This window comes from Hyalella azteca, unplaced genomic scaffold (assembly GCF_000764305.2).
Source record: "Hyalella azteca isolate HAZT.00-mixed unplaced genomic scaffold, Hazt_2.0.2 contig16063, whole genome shotgun sequence".
Taxonomy (NCBI): domain Eukaryota; kingdom Metazoa; phylum Arthropoda; class Malacostraca; order Amphipoda; family Hyalellidae; genus Hyalella; species Hyalella azteca.
The window spans coordinates 24,599-48,084 of NW_025945890.1; the positions used below are offsets into that span (position 1 = coordinate 24,599).

At 38.5% G+C, this 23,486-nt stretch overlaps 1 protein-coding gene across 1 annotated transcript; it reads left to right on the top strand.

Moving 5' to 3' along the window:
- The first annotated feature begins 13,939 nt into the window (after positions 1 to 13,939).
- Positions 13,940 to 23,281, top strand: LOC108681361. Its single transcript, XM_047884723.1, has 3 exons — positions 13,940 to 13,994; positions 21,342 to 21,558; positions 23,080 to 23,281. The coding sequence occupies exons 1-3, from the start codon at positions 13,986 to 13,988 to the stop codon at positions 23,229 to 23,231; spliced, it is 378 nt and encodes a 125-aa protein (XP_047740679.1). The 5' UTR covers positions 13,940 to 13,985; the 3' UTR covers positions 23,232 to 23,281.
- Positions 23,282 to 23,486: the final 205 nt, after the last annotated feature.

Genomic DNA, 23,486 nt, shown 5'->3' on the forward strand with positions numbered 1-23,486 from the left:
CGCGCTCTACTGAACATCGCACTTATTGTCACTGGGAAACTATCTCCTCCTACAGTTTTGAAGCTACAGAATTGAGGTAGACAAATAGAGATAAGTCAGTGGAGATGAAAGATAAATAAACAGTAGGAGTCATGCACATAAATTCACGTCTGTAAATAATGTAAGAAGCATCCTCATGCATCAAAGTGGAAGTGCGAAAAAAGTTTTACAATGTTTTTTAACAAACTCGAAATCTTTTTAAACAAATGAAGTGAACTGTTAACAGTGATCGTAAACGAGTGTATAAAAATTATTTTTAACAACACGTGTAATTAATAACCAGAGAATTCATTGATTTATATTTTCATGGTCGAACAATGCTTCCGATGGACGTTACTTGTATATAGGCGGGTGTAAGGAAGAAATTTTTACACCATTTCTCTTTAAATTCACATCTTGTTGTTTGTCTGTCTGTCTGTCTGCTACAAATCCTATAATCGATATTTAACATACTTTTACCCGTCCAATCGATCTGAAATTTGGCACACTTGCATAAAGTTGGAGGCAATGCATGAATCAATTGACAGAATAAATATTTTAAAAATTTGTTTTTTTTTATTATTAAAAAAATGTTAAAATCTAATTTTGTCTGCTACAGATCTAAAAATCGCTATTTAATTAACACTCTACCTGTCCAATCGATCTGAAATTTTGCATACTTGCGTTAAGTTGGAGACAATGCATGATTCAATTGACAGAATAAATGATTTTGAAAAGTTTAATTTTTTAATTAAAAAACATTAAAAATGACTTTTATTAATATTTGATGATAAAATTAGAAATTCACTCTACATATGTAACATCGCGGACACTGAATTCTTTAGAAGTATTGTCTTTGAAAAGTAATTTTTAAACGCATATTATAATATATTAACGCTTTTCGAATGTAACAACATTCATTTCCAAGTTATAGGAAGCATTGAATAATGTAATTTTAATGGAAACAAGTACATGATGCAAGTAAATAGGACACAACACAAAAAATTGAAACTGCGAAAATAACTGCGAAACAATCTCAAGGTTCAAATAATTCGGTAGTTGTGAGATGGATAGTTGGAGTCCAAGACTACATCGGCCTCTTGGAGAACTCTTGCTTTTTCGCAGGGACAGGGTAAGTACTAAGTACTGCGTATAGTATGGGGATTAACATTGTTGTCATCAAGGTTGTGACAGATCCAACTTAATTCGTCAATAAATTGAAATTACTTCCTTAAACCTAACGTTAGCTTAGCATTAACGGCGTTGAAGAAATAAGCCTGTTTATGCCTGCAGCCGATTATTATACTTTTCGTGGCTTCACAGATCTTTAGATGAAGATGTGCTTAATTTGCCAAACCAAGCCCTCAGTATTCATCCTCTGCGTGGTGAAGCCCCGATAAAACAGCGGACTTAGAAATTTAAAGATCCAAAGCCCAACCCCATTTTTGCGGGTTAATAGTTGCGTAATTAATTAAGATCACTGACGGGACACTTTATCCAACGGTCGCTGCCAGCAGAAACGTCCTGCCACTCTGTTCATCAATAAGTTTCAAATAATTCAACTTTCAAGGAATTTCATGCGGAAGGCAGTGCGGCGGTAGGATAATAATATAGGTCCACCACTCCGATGACGGATCCGGCCATGTTCGTCGACAAGAGTGCTTTGATACTCCATGCTCTTTGTAAAAATTACCCGTGGAAGTCTAGTAGCTATTTCAAACTATCGCCAGTCTTGAAAAGATCCGGTCAAATAACACGATTTTAGATCTCCGGTGAATAAGTCACGAAAAGTACACGAATCGGCGACAGGCCACATCAGGCCTACTCTTCAGCGCCGACATCACTATGTTTTGTTGTAACAGTGGCAGACTCCAGCGCCGGAGGTGAATCTGGCCTCTGGGGACTTTTCATGGCAGACCACATTGAGATCATGGCAGACCGCATCTAGCAACGTCCATTAAGGAAGGCGGCTCAAATGAGAGTAAATTGGGCAGATCAGGCGTTAATTGGAAACTTGAAGGATTGATTGGAGTCCTGGATGATTGATTGGATTCATAGAGGATTTAATGGAGTCCTGAAGATTTGATGGGAGTTTAGGCAGATATCATTCTCGTTCATTCGATATTCTTTAGCTGTGTTGGAAGTAGTCTCTAATTACTTTTTAGTTCTTTCTGAAGTAAATAAATTATACTGCACTTACATAAATATTAATTTCATTCATTTATATGCATATCAAAAACCTTTATATGAGTTAGTAAATACTAAAGAGTAATGGTACAGAGCTGGGCAGCGCTACTTTGAAATGTAGCGGCGTTACCGCTACCGCTACACGCTCTAAATGTAGCGGGCTCTACCGCTACCACTACACCCACTAGATTGTAACGGGCGCTACCGCTACCGCAACAGTAAAATGTAGCGCGCTACATTAGCCGCTACAATTGCCAAAATTACAGGAAATCTCTAAATATTTATTGTTCTGCTATTGGGATTTACTCATTAACATTTAATGATAATAAAACATTTTTAAAACATATCAATGCAACTTTATTGCAATTAACCTAACCGAACTAGTATGGGTTACCCCAGGGTTAGATACAGTAAATAGAAGTTAGAGTTATTTTTATGTTTTATCTTCCCTACATGGATGTGAACTTTAATCTACCAATTTAAGAAATTATCCACATATACATATAAAAATCAGTCTTTTTTGTATATATATGTGGATTATTTTTGAGATTGGTAGATTGAAGTAGATATCCATGTAGGGAAGGTGAAACATAAAAATAACTGTGTAAAAATAACTTGGGGGGTAAAAATGTGAAAAAATGGGAAGAACACGAAAAAAAACGACGAGGAAAATAAAAAATCGGGGCTCTACAGTCGCTAGATATGATTGTTACAAATCGAATGATATGTGTCTCGACATTGTAGCATGTAATTTGCAAAAGTTATAAACTTTTTTATTAGAGTACCCCTTATTTGCCGTTTTCTATTAATTCCACTTTTTCTTTCATTTTTTTAATTTGCATGAACAAAAAGGTCTTAGATTTCTGTTTTACATATGTGTACCAAGTTTCAAAACGATCCGTCTGTAAAAAAAGTTTTGTTGGAGGGTAGCCGGTCCCCTTAAGTAAAATCTAAAGGCTTTATCTATAAATGTAGCAGTAGGTAGCGCTGTAGCGGCAAAACCTCGTATCGCTACTTAAATATGTAGCGGGCGCTACCGCTACCGCTACATTGCCTTTAATGTAGAGCCGCTACCGCTACTGAAAATGTAGCGGCCGCTAGTAGCGGCCGCTACATGTAGCGCGCTACTGCCCACCTCTGAGTATACTCATGGCTTATACAAGGTCCCAGAAGGATTACTTGAATTTTAAACAAGAACCAACACCAGAGACCACGGCTATAAATTCAAAAACTGCGTTGTAACACATCCATGCGACAACATTTCTTCTCGCTTCGAGTCACCGGCATGTGGAACAGCCTCAATGATAGCATCGTTGGGAGCGCAGCCGTGGGTAACAAAATCGACTCGTAAACAGGCCCTGGGCCTAAGGCCATCAGCATGCAATATCTACACATAGCCTCAGATCAATGAGCTGTGGGTAACTCCGGCTAACAGTAAATCCGCTTTGCACAACACAGCCCCTGCTTCACAGAGCCGGAGCCCAACTGGCCGGAGCGCAACAGGCGGCGCAGGTTAGGTTAGGTTACGTTACGTTAGGAGTAGCTGTTGCGGCAGGGCCTGCTGCGCTCCGGCTAGTTGAGCTCCGGCCTGTGGCTGTACTGCGCTGTTGTGGTGGGCGCTTCGTGTCAAAAGCCGTGAAGAGGCCCGGCTGCGTTATGCTCGGGAAGGTATATGAACAGCACTGTGGACTTGGGCTATGCTGACCTCTAGCTATCCACCCGCATCGTTGACGCTCCGAGTATGAACGCCTTCAAGAACAGACTAGACGAAGCTGTGCAGGAGCATATGTTCAGTCTTAAAATGCCTAACAAATTACGGAGCAGTCAATACGTCCAGCAGCTATCTCAATCAATCGTCAGTTATGGAAAGATCGAGTTCCAAAGGCCGGATCCCTTGTGAATCAAGTCACGAAAAATTCAAGAACCGGCATCAGGCCATGGGCCTCCTGACATTTCTATTCATTCTATTCTTGAGACTGACAGCTTAATTGAAATTTTAAATTAATTCATTGGTGCACCAAGAGAATGATTCACTTTTGCATTCACAATTTTCAGATTAAAAACCAGTGTAAGGAATTTGTTATGACAAAATAGCGGTTATCCCGACTTTACAACTAGATTGCGGACCGAAGTTGACTAGGAACAGAATATTATAATTAGTAAGGTTGTTGACTCCAAGCTCCCATCCTCGACGAAAATCTATCTCTGTTGTGTACCTTATTGGTACTGGATAAATGCTGTTGTTGTAATAAACTATATTACGGAAGGGAGTGATATGTACCCTATGGAGTGAAGAAAGCTGACTTGGAGAATATTGAACATATTACAACCAGGTTTTATTCTTTCATTCCAATCCTACTCCTAGAACGTTCCACTCTTCAATTACTTTTTTAGCGCTTGGTGCCAATCCCATATCCATTTGCGAATCCATTTTTGAATAAGTAAGAACTTTTCCTCATTCGAATAACATTTTTAAATCAAAGATCAAACTGTTTGAGACTAAATCACATAACAACTTATTTATTATTATTTTATTACCACTAATTATTATTATTATTTTGAGGAAGTGTTATATAGTGAATGAGGAAAAGTTCTTTCTTATTCCGGCTAAGAACGAGAAAAGAGATTTAACAGGCGGGTATCAGCAATACGATGTGGATTTCACGTGTAAATGTAATGATCAAACTATTTAAGACTAAATCACGAAACATCTTTGCTAGGAAAGAATTCATTGCCGCTAATTTCATAAATCATTAGTGCCACTAATTATTATTATGTGAAAGCCACATCGTACTGCTGATACCCGCCTGTTAAATCTCTTTTCTACAGGGTGTTTCAGAATTAAGCAACCCTTTTAATTTGTTAATAAATAAAAAACTAAGAACGTTATGAAGTTGAAACTTGTTTTATTTAAAAGAAGAACATTTTTATGGTAATTTGTGTTTTTTGAAGGATCCTTGTTTTGAAATGGATCCTGTAATCACGTTGAACTTCTGTTATTGACATCGTTATTGACTGTAGCGATAATTTTTGTTCTTTCTTCTTTTCTGTAGCGAATCATGATGAAAATTTAAGGCTTGATAATTAAACACAAATTTAGCAAGCTATACAGGATAATGACGTAACTATGATACAATATTACCATAAAAATGTTCTTCTTTTAAATAAAACAAGTTTCAACTTCATAACGTTCTTAGTTTTTTATTTATTAACAAATTAAAAGGGTTACTTAATTCTGAAACACCCTGTACTTCTTACCCGGAATAAGTAAGAAGTTTTCCTCATTCGAATAACATTTTAAAATCAAAGATCAAACTACTTGAGACTAAATCACAAAACCTTCTATTTATTATTATTTTATTGCCACTAATTATTATTATTATTTTAAGGAAATGTTATATAGTGAATGAGGAAAAGTTCTTATTTATTCCGGGTGAACGAGAAAAGAGATTTAACAGGCGGGTATCAGCAAAACGATGCGGCTTTCACATAATAATAATTTGTGGCACTAATGATATATGAAATTAGTGGCAATGGAATCTTTTCTAGCAAAGATGTTTTGTGAATTAGTCTCAAATAGTTTGATCTTTGATTTTAAAATATTATTCGAATGAGGAAAAGTTCTTACTTATTCCGGGTAAGAAGTAGAAAAGAGATTTAACAGGCGGGAATCAGCAATGCGATGTTGCTTTTACGTGAAAATGTAAAGATCAAACTTTTTGAGACTAAATCAAAAAACATCTTTGCTAGGAAAGAATTCATTGCCACTAATTTCATAAATCATTAGTGCCACAAATTATTATTATGTGAAAGCCGCATCGTATTGCTGATACCCGCCTGTTAAATCTTGTTTCGTTCACCCGGAATAAGTAAGAACTTTTCCTCATTCGAATAACTTTTTAAAATCAAAGATCAAACTATTTGAGACTAATTCACAAAACATCTTTGCTAGAAAAGATTCCATTGCCACTAATTTCATATATCATTAGTGCCACTAATTATTATTATTATTTTATTTCATATAATTTTATACACTGCCACCAATTTCATGTTAGTCGACGTATACTAACATAATGAATGACACCATACTCTTGCTGCGCACCTGTTTACCGTATGTACCGCCCTTATAAATTACCAGCCCTCAAGATACTTGCCAACATTTGAGATCTGATCAGTGTCATCGACAGCGCAGTTGGGTGCAGAGCTGAAAAGCTACAGAGAACAGGTGAGATACTTTGCTCCAATATTTACTTCTCTATGAATTCTTCCTGTGGCGTATATATGAATGATATCTGAAAATATTGCAATAACTTATGTTTACTGTAACAGCCACCTCGCACATTCATCTGTAAAATATAACTTAGAATAAGTGTATATAAATGATGATTTAGGTTAGCAATACTATCGCTTTTACAGTCATTTGATTTATATTTACCACTAAAAATCAGCTGTTTAAGTAAACTTAAGTTTAATTTAAAGGCAAAATAGTAACCGGTCTCAGCAATCAGCATGTATTGGTTTCTGAGGATATTTGTTGTATAGAAGAAGGAAGGTTGATGTGTTGCATCTCCTAATTGATAGAAGGAAAGCTCCTAAGTGAATTTGTTACCTACGTGTCTAAATTTGATCGTGATTTAATACTTAAGGCGGCGATGAGTGGTTTAAATTAATTAGTTTGTGTTTCGTGGAATCAAGCGTAAAGTAATGAAATACCTATTACATATATTATTTTTTCCACGTGGTTTACATTAGATACGAAGTATCAGAATGGAGCTCGAACCAAACACGGGCTCGAGATGATTGTACGCATATCTTTTCATACGCCAGGCCTGCACGCAACTTTAATTCATGATCATCAATATATTACGCTGCGTAGATGAGACCCCACTCTACGCGTGCCCAAGCGGGATGAGATCTCAGGCATTTGTGTCTTGTAATTTGGGATATTTAATGAGAGGGGACGAAGTTAACGTTGGTGTTATATTTAACGTTTAACTTCATAAGTGACGACGTTGACGTTCAATGATTACAACACTTCTCTGTAACTTCACTTCTCGTTGTTTGTCTGCTACAAATCTTATAATCGATATTTAACACACTTATACCTGTCCAATCAATCTGAAATTTCGCACACATGCGTAAAGTCGGAGACAATGCATGAAGCAATTGACAGAACAAATAATTTTAAAAAGTAAAAAAAATTTATGGATAAAAAAAATTCAAAATAGTTTTCTTAATATTAAAAAATAAAGTAAGAAATTCATTGTACATGTGTAACATCGGAGACACTGGCCTCTTTAGAAGTGTCGTCTTTAAAAAATAATTTTAAATGCATATTGTTATCAATAAAAACTATCTTTAATTGGTCCGTGGTTGATTCTGAATCGAGCTTTAATCTTACAATTCAGATTAGAATAAAAAAGGAAAATTGCAATCAACATCATGTACAGAATGTTGGAAAATTTGAACAGCTTGTATTGATGAATTATCTCCTGATTTTGTCTACCGTCTACAATTATTATTTCTTCAAAGATAAAAGTAATCGATAAGGTCATGTATCAAGGGAGATTGAAACCTAAATTAAGGAATTTGAATTTTCTACACTCTAGTACATGATATCTTAATATGTATGCATGTAAATTAATTTTTTTTCTATGCCATAATATTTATGTCTTTTCTGAATTGAAACAACCTGCTTTATCGACAAAACAATCTAATTCCTTATTCCTCTGCCGGTATTCCCTTGCACTGGATACTGGGCTCGGCGAGCGCTGATTTACTCTTGTATTAAATGCTGAATGGTAGTTATTCTTTGCTTCAATGGGAAGCAAAGCTATGCTAGCTATGGGAAGTGCATAGAATAGCAAGCTATGCTTGCTATTCTTTGCTTGCTATGGGTAGTTATGGTGCCATGAGTGAGTGCTCGTGATTCAAGTTCTGTCTTCTTGGAGTGGATATGTTCGTATGCATAAAATTTTGTTCTCTGTGCCAAGAGGTCTCTAATGTAATGGACACTGTGTGCCCAAATTGATTATACAGTATTTTAGCGCATTGAATGTTAATCCCCTTCTTTCCCTGCAGGACATTCTCCACGGAAATTGTGTACGCTGAAGTCGACGCGTGATTCGCCCTTTCTTCATCAACTCCTCACGCTCCTCCGGACCGCAACGCCGTAGCCATGAAAGTCGCGTCCAAAGCCTGCGCGGTGATCTTCCTCGGGCTGGTGGGTGGCGGGGCGGGCTTAAGACATCGGGTGGGGGTTGCGAGGCAGGTCTAAGACATCAGGTGTGGGTGGCGGGGCAGGCTTAAGACATCGGGTGGGGGTTGCGGGGCAGGCTTAAGACATCGGGTGTGGGTTGCGGAGCTGGCTTAAGACATCGGGTCGGGATTGCAAAGCAGGTTCAAGACATTAGGTGAGGTTGCGGGGCAGGTTTACGACATCAGGCGGGAGTGGCATCTCCCAAATTTCATTATTCTCACATCATTGCTAAAGATGTTTATGAAGCCTGAAGCCTACTTCGATGGAAAAACGAATTATGGCGTCAGCAATCATGAAATTTCTCACGTTATATTAGTGGTACATCAATATAGCAGCGTTGTGCACATATGATCAGTTGAAGTCATCAAACGTCTTGTAATTTCATATTTCAATTATCGAGCTTGGCTGATGGTTTTGTTCTGTTATCAGCAATTAGTCTAAACTTTTACGGGTTCCTTTTCTATAATGATCTATTGTGAAGCCCTTTTCTTGAATGAAAAATGTCGTGGAATATTATTCTTGAAAGATTGTTTTTTTTTGTGGAGCCGGTTTTATTTTGATCACATTGTTGCGGAGCCTTGTTCTAGACTGATATAATGTTGCTGAGACCTCTTCTAAAATGAAATATTATTGGTGAGTCCTATTCTGAAATGATATATTGTTGTAGAATCCTCTTCTGGAATGATCGTATTGTTGCGGGGCTCTCTTCTAGAATGATCATATCGATGTGGAACCATTCTAGAATGATCGTTTTGGCGCAGAGCCCATTTCTAGAATGATCGTATTGTTGCGGGGCTCTCTTCTAGAATGATCATTTTATTGCCGAGTCTTCTACTATAATGATCGCATTGTTGCTGAGCTCTACTTAAGAATGATCTTATTGTTGCCGAGCCTTCTTCTATAATGATATTCTGTCGTTGAGCTCCCTTTCTGAATGATGTATTATGTTGGAGCCTCCAGTTGAATTATCCTTTTATTGCATTGCTCTCTTCTTCAATTATCGTATCGTTAAAGAGCCCTCTTCGATGAGGATCGTATTGTTACTGATGAGCTGTTTTCTTTAAGAATTGTATTGCTGAGGAGTCCTCTATTAAAATACTCATGTTGTTGCTGAGCGTTCCTTTGAAATGATCGCAGGTTTCTCTTCTAGTTCATTTGTTGCAGGCTACTCTTCTAGAATGATCATGTTATTCCTTACCCTCTTGTAAAATCATATACAATTTTGGAACAATCTTCTAAAATGATTGTATTGTTGTGAAGCCCTCTTACGAGATGATCGTGTTTTTGCTGAAGCCTCTTCAATAGGTAACATAATGTTGTAGAATCCTTCTCTAGAATAATTGTATTTTCATCGAACCCTGCTCATGAATGAGCGTATTTTTGTATATATTTTTTCTAGAATGGTCGTATTGCTGTGGTCATGTGGAGCCCCATATAGTCTGGAATGGTATATTGTAAAGCCCTATTCTAGAAAGATAGAATTTTTGAAGATATCTCCTCTAAATTGAGGGTATTCATGAAAGCCCTCTCAAAAAATAATGGTTTCAATTGCTCTTCTAGAATGATCGTATAGTTTTGGAGCCTCTTCTAGAATGATCGAAATTTTGTGGAGCCCTCGCTAAGACTCAATGATACATAGATGTGGAGCTCTCTTCTAGAATGATCGAATCTTCGTGGAGCCTTCTTCTAGAGTGATCGTAGTGACGTGGAACAATGAGCAATTTTCTGAAATGATCGAATTTTGTGGAGGGCTTTTCTAGAGTGAGTGTATGGTTGCAGAGCCATATCCTAGATTGATCGTATTGTTGTGTATCCATCTTCTTGTTGTAGTTGAGCCTCTTGTAGAATGACATATTGTTGATGAGCCCTCATCTAGAACGGGTTGTTGTTCTGGAGACCTCTTCTGGATTAATCATATTGTAGCGGAAACCTTTCTAGAATGTTATAAGGTTGTTCAGTCTTTTTCAAGAATAATATGATGTTGTGATGTCTTCTTAAATCGTATTGTTACGGAGCACTCATCTAGAATGATCGTAATGCTGTGGATCCCGCTGTTTGAATGTTCTTATTGTTGTGAAACCTTTTTTATAGTTTGATTGTATTGTGTAGGATCCCTGTTCTAAAATGATACATCGTTGTAAAGCAAACTTCTGGGATGAGATATTATAATTGAGCACCCGTCTAGTATGCTATATTGTTATGGAGCGCTCTACCAGAATGGCATGATGTTGCTAAGCCTTCTTCTAGAATTATTTATTGTTGTTGAGCCATTAATAGGCATGACATAATGTCTTAGTGACATTTTTTAGAATGATCGCATTGTTGTTCAGGCTTCTTCTACAATGTCAATGTTGAGGTTCTTCTATTGTTGAGGAGCTCTCTTCCAAAGAAGCTCTCTTCTAGTTATAAACTCTAGCAAAGTCATTACCAGTAAGTAGAGAATATATGTGGAGCCTTATTTGGAATACTCGTATTGTTGCTGTGCCTCGGCTAGCATGATCGTAGTGTTGTGGAGCTTCTACTAGACTGCTCGTATCTTCAATGAACCCTCTTCCAGGATGAACATATTCATGTAGAGCAGCTGCTAGAATGATCGAAATATTTTGGTGTTGTAGCGAGGAATCACTACCATGTACTGATAGTGAACGCCAGTCTATTGTACATTGCAATGCTAATCGGCTATTAACATAAGGTGAGATATGAAAGAATCTGAATTTGATATTTTAATGAAAAACATTGGCAAAAACAAGTTATTCAATATTTATCCAGATAATTTCGGTAAAGATCGATTAATCCGCTAACCTTAATCATACATTGGAAACCAGATCTTTATACCTCGTACGGACAATCATCGTCGAATAACGTACCAACGTACAGTGACTCACATATTACAGGCAATTAATCCAGAGATAGTAAGATGGTGAGATGAGTACCGCAACATTATCACTGCACAAACGAGTTGGCATGAGATGAATGTTGACTATTAATATGTTAAATATTCATTACGTCAATCTGGTACGTCAATTCAGTACGTCAATCTGGTACGTCAATTCAGCCGGTCAATCTGGTACGTCAATTCAGTACGTCAATCTGGTACGTCAATTCAGTCCGTCAATCTGGTACTTCAATTCCGTACGTCAATCTGGTACGTCAATCTGGTACGTCAATTCAGTCCGTCAATCTGGTACGTCAATTCAGTCCGTCAATCAATCAAACTTGGAACAATATTTCCGTCCATTATCTCACGTCTGCTGTTCTCCCCCGTCTACCTTCTTTCGCTCGTCTCTCCTCTTTTATTGTATAAATGCCACAAAACTTTTGTCAATATAGGTGTGAAAATCCATAAAATTTTGATCAATAATCTTCCAAGAAAATTTATTAATTGTGATTAGAATAGTTTGCAGCGAATAAATGAATAAATAAAAACCTACGAATTATAAATCTAAAATTTCTACAAATAAGTATTCTTAATTATTATGAGAGTTTATAAATTAATGTAATTACAGAGCCTTCGTCAAGAATGAGCGCATTCATGAGAAGCCCTCTTTAGCGTATTTTTTCATTTATGGATAAAAGGCGGTATTTTGCTCGTATGTCCGTTCCGTCTGTCTGTGACTTCATGCTTTCGTCGACGAGAATATGCGCTCTCTGTCACTCACTGCAGTGAGTACTGAGTTATATTTTTTACAAAAATGATCGTATTGCTGTATTGCCCTCTTCACGAATATCGTATTGTTTAGAGCTTTTCCTGGAATGATCAAAATGTCGTGGAGCCCTCGTCATGAATGATAGTTTTGTAACTTTTGTGGCGTTGCACTTTTCTGGAAGTATCGTGTTTTACCGAAGCCCCCTTTTTGGATAATATATTATTGTTGAATCCACTTCGCAATTTATGTGTTGTTGCTTCGCCCTTTTCTAGATTCATATATTGTTGTGAAATCTATCTTCTTGAATTATCGTATTGTTGTGGAGCCCTCTTCATTAATAGATCTATTGATGTAGAGCCTTTTTCGAGAATGTAGCATTGTTCTCTCTTGGAGTATAAACTTACCTTTGATGAAATTTCTTCTAGAATAATCGTAACTTCGAGGACCCTTCTTCCAGAAGAATCATGTAGTTGCTGAGCCATATTTTAGACTACTCGTATGTTGCTGAGTAAATTTGTCTTGAACGATTGTATTGTTGCTTAGCCCTCTTCTCGAATGATCTCTATTTTGATGTAGCCCTCTTTTAGAATAATATTATTGATGATAAGCCTTATCTAGAATGATCGAATTGTTGCTGAGCTCTGTTCTAAAAAATTTTACGTGTTACCTAACTCTCTTCCTGAACAAAAAATTTTTGCTGAGCCCTATTCTAGAAATATATAGGGTGTTGAACCCTCTTCTAAAATGATTATTATTGTTGAATACTCTCCTAAAATTATTGTATTGTTGTGGAGCTTTTTTCTGGAGAAGGTAAAATAAAAAGAAATAATTGCAAGGAATGGCTAAATAGTTTACCCTTGTCAAGTGAATTTGTGATCTAGAATCTAGATCATGCGTTTCTCTGTCCCGGTTTGTTTTGTTCTACAGTGTCTTACAGGATGGTATTTCTGAATCATTACAAATCATCTGTAGATAAACTCGTAGGACCTAATTGTAACCATATGTCTCTGATATCCATCTATTAGAGTAATGAGCCAGACATCATCCAAATGCTGATGCATTTTTTCCCCTTTTGTGGGTTTGGTCCGGCAAAAGAGCGTATCAGTGCTACGTCCTCTCTCTGCTGGTGCTATGGGTCGTTAACGCCAAAAATCTGGAGTAAAAATATGACGGACGTATGCAGGATTTCAAAATTTGTACGCTAAACCAATAATCATGATTCAGTGTTCCCCGAGTGCTGAGATTATTATTGACAATTATAAGTAGCTTAACAAGATGCCCGCATTCATCTCTTCTCATGCATGAACTTTTCGGCAGTTCAGAACAACTTGATGCGACGTCGGTTTTCGATATTAATGGAACCAAGATGAGCACATAACTATGACTAAATTATTATTGAGAGTTTAGAACGCTGGTGTGAATTGCCGCATTGTCCGCTGCTCTCATCAATGACCAGCGTGATGACGCGGCTGATTTAAATCGGGTCATTCGCTCTAAAAACTTTGATTGTGGTGCAGGTCGTCGTAGTGCTGACATAGACTTTGTGTTGCAGGTCGTCGCTGTGCTGACGTAGGCCTTGATTGTGGTGCAGGTCGCCATTGCGCTGATGTAGACCCGTATTGTGTTGCAGGTCGTCGCATCGTTGACGTAGATCTGACTATGTTCCAGCTCATCGTAGCGCTGAATTAACCATTGATTCTCTTGCAGGTCTCCATTGAACTAATGTAGACCCGTAATGTGTTGCAGGTCATCGCTGTACTGACGTAGATCTGATTATCCTCCAGGTCATCCTTTCGCTGACTTAAGCATTGATTCTGTTGCAGGTCGTCACGGCACTGACGTCGGCCGAGCAGGCAAGCAGAGCTGCCGCTGGAATGCGCGATGTGAGTTCTAGCAGAGATTATCGGCCAAAGCCAAACAGAAAGTGTGGATAGGAAATGTGTTTTTTTAAAGACGCAATAACAACTTTATGAATAAATATGGAGAATATACCTTAGAATATACCTTATATATTCGCTTCTGATCACGGGTCTTGAATGATTCTATCTTCTGAATGAAACAACTACTAATGGTGAGCAAACAAGAGACTACCGCTGCCAGCAAGAGGACTTTAGTTACTGAAAGCATTTGAGCAGACGGGGGAAGAACTTCCACGGAAACGCAACTTGAAAGATCAAAATGATTTAATAGGGTCAAAGAGCGACAGCAAATGTTATAGTAGATCATGGGTGATGTTTCATCAATATAACATGTAGTGCCGCAATTCAGTATCTTGCCTCATGTGTAAGTTAAATGTGTTGTAGACCGTATATTTCTGTCGACATTCCCCAATAGAATACTTTTTAGATTTCTTTCGTGGCTATGAATTATGTTCAGTAGTATCAGCAGTTGTAGTGTAAAGGAGCGGCCATGGAGGCAGCATTTAAGAGGGTCGTTGCCTTCTTGGTTACTGCCAGACAGACAAGCAACATCTCTCACAAACCTATACACAAGGTTCAGATTTGGCCTTCTCTCTCCCAGCATAAGATGCACTCTTTCTCACGCCTTTTCAAGATCATTCCCTATATGTATACTCCCAATACCTTATCATACAATGTCCAAAACTTCAAAATCAGAACCGCAGAAAGTAAAAAAAATCATAACTATTCATCATGAGCATACACTGTCCGACCTTCACAAATAATTTTCGAACAATGCAGCATTCCCCCTGATAAACATAGTCCTCCAGCAACAAGCTCGCACAGCCTGGTCCACGAACACAACACATGACTCGTCAATTGACTCACATTTTCTCCAGGCCTCATTGCAAAACAACATTGACAGTTTCAAAGCTTCAAATTATTGCACAAGGACCCTCAATACACTTTGTAGGAGGGCCAATTGAACTTTGATGACGATTGTCCTGATCACGGCTCCCATCACTTTCCGACCTTTAGGCCAAACGAAACTTTTTCGCACGACAACTCGACCGCAAAGAAGGAAACCACACCGATGACGAAATTAAACATGAAATTACTTTTCAACAGACTTTGTTTCACATACAGGACGTCATTAAATTCAAACAATACACCCCACTTCACCAAAATAGCTACCACAGAATCCACAATAGCCCAATGCATTCTCACAAATATAATTAACATGTACAACATCAAAATCATCCCATTACAATGCGAACAAGAAAACTACACCACACCTACTCATCTGCTATAAATACTACATAATAGAAGACCACCCTACACATCAATGCACATCCACCACTCCCTCTTGCTCTGAATGAGCCGCCTATGCACTAACACCTACAATAAATGTCTAAACTGCCACAATGACCACCGCAGACTAGCCGCAAACCATTTTATCGTTAACAAAAAAAGTACAATACAAACTGCAGTCACAACAAAAAACAATAAAAATTATAGTATGCATAGCAGAACAAGCAATCCAACAAACATGCCTCAACATAGCTTAATGCTGACTGACAAGACACAACTAAAACTGACAGCAATAATATTCGAAGCAAATATCGCCAGGCTATGCATAGACGAGATCCCTCAGAACGTCCCTCTCCTCCCGACAACTGAAATCCATTACGAAGATCGCGACCCCAGAAAACGAAGAAATAGTGACGATCAATACGGAGAAATATCCAACACCATGATGAAGTACGTATGAGATTGATCTTCTTGCTTTGATTATCCAAAATCTTATCGGCAACTATTCAACGAGGAGCTTTACGTGTTCCTGCTCGACAATAATTCTGTTGACGTTCCTTATCATTTAAATAAAATAGGATAGCGAAGCTCTTCCATGTCGTCGTTGTTAATAATCGTCGTCTTGACTCTTAATATATCATGGGGACGTTTCACAACTGTGAGTCTCTGGATAGAGTTTTTGTCTAAGCCATATTCCTGAATATATTTACTCACGTATATATATATATATATATGGCTCTGCAGGATGTAACTCCAACTAACTCAACTGCTTCCTAGCGTGGACGAAATTTTTCTTGTCCTCCAGTAACTCTAAAAATCGTATCCGCCAGACGACCAATAAATTGGTCGACAGGTTATTAAAGAAAATATATTTCAGATGAAAGACTCATGCTTCGGGTTCCACAACAATGTCAGCTCTTTCTTTGCCGGGTTTGTTGAATCTGGGCCACTGATCACGAAATTGGATCCAAGTTGTGCCCTCCCACCAGTTTGATGTCACTAGTTCTTCTGGACTACAGTCTCGTGAAAGAAGATTGTCTGGGTTCCTCTGACCAGGGACGTGGTTCCATTACGCGGACTCCAGACACTTCTTAGAATGAAAAAGTTATTGGCTTAATCCACTGGTTTTGCCGTGCACGTGAGGTTGATTGCATTTCGCTCTTCTTATTTTCTCCGGCTGGTCTCATAAAAGGCAGAGATTGCTTCCGTTTTATCCCATTTTCACTTAACTTGCCAATGGGATCCTTGATGCCTAACAACTCCAAATTACACAGCTTCGAATAGTCTTGTCCGGCGCAAAACATGTCGTCTATTGAGGTTTAACCTTGGGAATCACCGACGATACCGCTAAATGTCCATCCAAATCGTGTTCCCCAAGCTGCAAGGCAACTGCCTAGATCCACGCGTGCACCCTTCTTTACAAGAGCTTCATAATCTGAACCAATTGTAACATATATTTTACTCCGTTTTGCATAATTCGTTGACAAGTCACTTATGACTTTATTCGAGCTATTGAGGAGCGCCCAGTCGGCTCTAAATTAAAAAGTTTTGTAATACAGGAAGAAGTGGTTCTCAAGTGGCTGATCGCTCTAAATCCAAACAAGTCATGTGGACCGGACGGCTTCCACCCCAGATTACTCAAAAAGTCAGCAACTGTCATAGCCGTCCCTTTGACGTAATTTTTCTGAAAAACTTTGAAGGAAAGAATTTCTTATCGCTTCGAATCACCGACATGTGGAACAGCCTCCCCGATGCCTTCGTTGGCGCTCCAAGTATGAAAGCGTTCAAGAACAGACTAGATAAAGCTATGGAAAAATATATGTTCAGATTTGAAATGCCTAGCTCCTTATCTAACCCGGTGGAAGTCTAGTAGCTACTTCAAACTATCGCCAGTCATGAAAAGATCCGGTCAAATGACACGAGTTTAGATCTATGAACAAGGCACGAAAAGGAAAAGAATCGGCGACAGGCCACATCAGGCCTACACTTCAGCGCCGACATCACTATGTTATGTTATAGAATAGAATAGAAGTGTCGGCGTTGAAGACATAGGCCCATGGCCTGTTGCCGATTCTTGAACTTTTCGTGACTTGATTCACAAGGGATCCGGCCTTTGGAACCCGATCTTTCCATAACTGACGATTGATTGAGATAGCTGCTGGACTTATTGCCTGCTCCGTAATTCAACGATGCTATCAGGGAGGCTGTTCCACATGTCGGTGACTCGAAGCGAGAAGAAATGTTGTCGCATGGATGTGTTCCAACGCTGTTTTTTTAGTTTATAGCCTGTGCTAGCGTTATAAGTATTTTATAATAGCTATAAAATAAGTATTTTATAGCCTGTGCTATATTTTAGTGTTATGTTATGAAAGGATCTTGCCGGCTGACTGGAAAGAAGCTCAAGTGACACAATTGTTTAAAAAAGGTGACAAAAGCTGTCCGGGTAACTATCGCCCTGTTAGTTTGGCAAGAGTCGTTTGCAAGGTAATGGAATTTGTCGTGAGGGATCGAATGATCGACCATTTGACTGTTAATAATCTCAAATCAGACTGACTGTCAGCCAGTAGATCCTGCACCACTAACCTCTTGTCTACTCCGAAATCTGAATGATTCGACCCGCCTGCTGGACGAAAGGGAGCCAGGAGATGCAGTGTATCTCGATTTTGCCAAGGTATTTGACAGTGTCCCGCATGAGCGGCTAATGCGTAAAATGATGACTGTTGCATGAGTCGTTGGGAATTGAGAGTAATGTACTCAAACGGATCACGATTTTCTATTAGGGAGACGACTACGTGTCAGTATTAATGGATCCGTTTCAGACTGGGCTTCAGTGCGCAGCGGCGTGCCACATGCAAGGAAGTGTTCTCTGGCCTGTTCTATTCGTTGCGTTTATGAAAGATCTGCCGGAAGCTGTGTCAGCGCGTGCTCGATGTATGCGGACGACACAAAAGTTCATAATATAGTGAAGAATACGTCGCAAATAGTACAGTTGCAAGGTGATCTTGACAGGTTGGTTGACTGGGCTGATAAGTGGCTGCTGCGTTTTAACGCCGAAAAAATGTAAAGTAATCCACCTTGTCAAGAATAATGAACAGCAATATTACAGTATGAGAAGACACGGTTGCAATGACAGAGTGATGATGTCGAAGTCGACAATGTAAAAATATATTGGAGTTTATGTCGACAATGAGTTGAAAATTTCAAAGAATATTGAAGCTGAAGATAATAAAGCCAACTGATCAGACTGATCAAACGCTCTCACGAGTACATAGATGCTGAAGCGATGAAACTGTTGTAACTATTTGTCGCTGTTGTGCGTCCGAACCTAGAGTTTGGAAACGCCGTGTGGTCCAAAAAAACTAGACAATGACAAAAATTGAGAGTTCTCAGTCGAGAGTGTTCAAAGAAGTGCAACAAGGATAATTCCTGGATTAAAAGGCAAGCCTTATGAAGAAATCTTAAAGATTATGAAGCTTCCAAGCCTCTGTTGTCGACGTTTGCGTGGTGACCTCATTGAAGTATACAAGTATGCCCACGGTTTATCCAAGGTCCCAGAAGGATTACTAGAATTTGAAACAAGAACCAACACCAAGGGCATCGGCTATAAACTAAAATAACAGCGTTGGAACACATCCCTGCGACAACATTTCTTCTCGCTTCGAGTCACTGAAATGTGGAACAGTCTCCCTGATAACAGATAACATCGTTGACGCTCCGAGTCTGAACGCCTTCAAGAACAGACTAGACGAAGCTATGCAGGAACATAAAATCAGTTTCGAAATGCCCAGCACCTTACTGGCCTCGCGAAAAGTCCAGCAGCTATTTTTATTAATCGTCATTTATGGAAAGATCGGGTTCACAAGGTTGGATCCCTTGTGGAATCGAGTAACGAAAACTACAAGAATCGGCAACAGGCCATGGGCCTATTTCTTCAGTGCAGACTCTTCTATTCTATGGGAATTTCGGGCTCCTCAAGCCTTTACGTCAAGAAGTTGCCGGCACACGATTAACGCCTCCTCCCACATTAGTTTTCCTCCATAGGATCATCTCCATCCTTCCCTTTTCCTCCATTCCCGTGATAATTATATTATGACGGAAGGTTTTTCTAACTGGAATAACGCTGTCATCCGGAAGCATGTCTCTGGATATATTCTCTCCCACGGGTTGACTCCTCAATTCGTTCACAAAGAATGAGGTTATGGAACTCCTTTGACTTGACTCATCAAAAAATAGTCTCACTGTTTGGGGTTGACTGGATTCCAAGCTTCGCCTTCTTACCAGCATCGAAATTCGCAGTGAAATTCGTTATTACGCTGGGCGTTATACTGATAGGCGGCCGTCTCCGGGTTAAGGTTGTTGGTTAATTTCGTTTCAGACGGTTCTGACTATCGTACTTTCTAGTGGTCTCGCTCCTTTGCCAACTGGTGGCAAATAACTATCTTGACTTTTTAGCTGCTGATTTGACAGTTGATGAACTAGCGACAAGACTCTGCATAATGTTCTGGCTTAAGGCACAATATGCCTTATGCCTTCTTAAATTTTTACATGCCTTTCATTGAAGGTCAACTTTTGTGCCTTCCAACAAGCTTCAGTTCTGGGCTTTCCGCTATAAAACAAACAATAGGCTCCTTGCCCTGAGACTAGACCGGCTGCTTCCCTTCCTTAACTTTCTTTGATTTCTCGCTCTGATCTCGTTTCTGTTCAGAACTTCTTTTCACTTTCGTATCTTAGAAACAAGACTCAACTAATACAATTCTTCCATCTTTATGGTGAATAATGTTAATAATGAACAACCACTCCTCCATCGCTCCCCCCTGTGTGTGCCATTCTCAGCACTGACGGGTTCTTCCCTTTCAACTCCCCAACCACAAACCTAACACACCTACGATTAACAAGGTTATGCGCAATGCATATTTTTCATCTCTTGCTGTCTTTTCCATTTCTCCTTAATCTTTCTGGAAACGCTCTGCCTCCTCCTGTTACCCTCCTCCTCCTCAATAACAAAACGCTTTAACCAAAAAGATGACTGCCGCTCTACTTCCTGAATATCTCCCGTCTTACTCACCATCATAATCACCATGATCATAATCACCACATATATCCCCCACCATCATTTCGTCAATCTGAAAAATACCAAAGAAAACTAAGAAAAATAATCAAATTAAAAAGATGCGAAACGCAAGTGTATCGAGAGTATTTAGGATATTTTTCTTCCAACCATGTTTGTATATGTAAATACTGTAGATAAAATCAACAGTCTCCCACACTTCAGTCATCCACACAAGCCCTAAAATTCCTGACAGACTACCGTCTCCCTTCGCTTCCCCAAGCCAACCCCACACACATACAACCAACCTAATTATACGCCTTCTTCGTCTCCTACTATATTACCAGTTTATCCTTCATCTTTCTGGCCACTCTGTGCCACCTGTTTTCTTTTTAGCGCATTTTCTCATTTATGGAAAAAATGCCCCTCTATAGTGTTCGTTATGTCCGTCCGTCCGCCTGTCCGTGACTTCATGTTTTCGTCGACGAGAAAATGCGCTCTCTGTCACTGACTGCTGTCAGTACTGAGTTATATTTTTCCCCGAGCCCTGAGTTATTTTTTCCCCAAGGGCACCACGAACATTACATCTAAGAGCACGGAACCGTGTAATCAGCCAGGAAATGAATACTTTCCGAAAAGACCTAAACGATGGCGGTAATCATCATCGATTCAGAATATCTCATCATACGTTAATAAATGGTGATCATTTACATGATATATCGTCTCACACAAATGTATATGGTGTTTCTATTATTTAAATTGGTATTGTGGCCAAAAAACTGTTTCGTTATTTTTAAATCACACTAGTGTTCTACATTTGGAATTGTTTCAATTTTTTAGATTTGAAAGCGCACGACTCCATCACCTTGTTACACTGCTTTTGAAGACAGTTATAACTTTTTTGTTCTGTTCTTCCCTGATTACTGATTGATCATGACTCGTTTACTATCCCTGAACTTGAACCTACTGCACAGTATGTGCTCGCTGGTGGCGTCGAGAGCTACTTGTTCGCGACGTGCTCCGCTCTCGCCAACACCGTCACGGGTGAACTGTTCTCCATTGACCTCGGAGGCGGCAAAGAATACCGCAGATTTGCCCCCAATAATTCGCCTGCTGTTGATTGGGTGAAGCTGAACGACAGCGGCGCATCGACGGACATCTTCGCCTGCTCGGACGCCGCGTTTGCAATTAGTAAGTTGGAGTGACCCCGGGCACAATTACAGTGAATAAGATTAGGCTTATTTCATGCATTCAAACTTGTTCATTGGGGCGAAATTTTGGTGAAAATTATTTTAATGAATGTTAGTTTCATTCATATATATTACTTTAGTTACATATTTGATTCATATCAGATATAAAATGAGTGCCCTGAAAGTTGTATTTAAGTATGCTAGATTTGTCAATGATTATCATATGCTACAAACGCATCTATGTTTGATTCATATAAATTTGATTCATCTATGATTGGTTCATTGAAGCTTGTTTTGTACGCGCTTGATTCATTTGAGTTTGATGCACGATGTTTATTCAACTTTGTTTGACATATGAGAGTTTGGGTCATAATGGTTGAATGAAATTTTGTTTATTGAATCTGCGTTTTGACCAAGTATTCTTGATTAAGTGTGCATGATCCAAATAAATTCGACTCATCAGAAATGTATTCAAATAAGTTTATGCATGTGTGACTGATGCATGTTTCATCTATTTTGTATTTATGTAAAATTTATTCATACATATTGTATTCATGTTCGCTGTATTCACTTAAGTTTGATTCATAGGAATAGAATAGGCTTCTCTGATCGTAGTGAATAGCATTAAAACCTGATTATTACTGCAATGTTTAATTATTATTCGGGAAATTGATTCATTCATGTTTATTATTATTATAATTTTATTATTATACTGAAATAAATTGCTATGCTAATTTCATTCGTGGATATTACTTTAGAACAGGTTTGGTTCAAATAAGTTGTAAAATGAGTGCCTGCAGGTAAAGTGGTATTTACCTCCGATTGCTTTTTAAATGATTAGCATATGCCTTAATTAGATGCATATATAAGTGTGATTCACGTACATTTGATTCATGTATAAATATTTGATTTTTTAAATTGGTACATTGGAGTTTTGTTCATCTAAGTTTGATGCACGACGTTTGACTCAATTATTATGCTCAATTTTGAGAGTTTGATCCATGTTAATTAGATGAAATTTTCATTAGTGAATGTACGTTTTATCGAAATATTTTTTTCAGTATGCTTGATTTAATCGATTCATGAAAATGCATTTCAAATTAGTTTTTTGTGACATTTGTAACCTTGCTTCTTTGATTCATGTACGTTTGATGTACGCTTGATTCATGCTTGTTGAATTCATTTATGTTATTTTGTGACATGTCTAATTCATTTATGTTTTATTCATTTACGTTTTATTTACGTATGTATGATTCGTTAAATTTGATTCATGGACTATGATTCATATAAGCTCAATTCATGAAATTTAGATTCGCGCAAGCTTTTCAACGAAAGTTTATGTTACTGAATGTTATTTCAGTTTATGTCTGTTTCATGAAGGTTAATGATAAGAGTTTCTTCACGTTTGATTCATGCAAGCTTGATTCAAGCAAATTTGATTCATACAAATTTGATTCATACAAATTTGATTCATACAAATTTGATTCATACAAATTTGACTCAAGTAATCCTTCCTCCTCAGACGCTCTCGTGTTCAAGATCAACGGCTCTTGTTATGCAGGAGCCGCTAGTGGCATAACTCTGTACGGCATCCAGAACGACGAGCAGGACTGCGGTGACGCGCCTGCTGAAGTTGTCTACGCCATGACGCCTCGTAAGTTGTCTACGCCATGACGCCTCGTAAGTTGTCTACGTCATGACGCCTCGTAAGTTGTCTACGTCATGACGCCTCGACGTCTGACAAAATGTATTGAACAGCATGGAGGTCACCTACAAGATGTAATATTCAAGAATTAAACTTGTAAGTAAACCCAACGAAACTTTAAATGTAGCTCTTTGTAAAAAAGAAAGAATTAAAACGCTATCTTTAATACTTTTTACTTTGTGATTTTTTTAAAAGAGTAAGTTCCCACGCCGCACCCTGTAGAA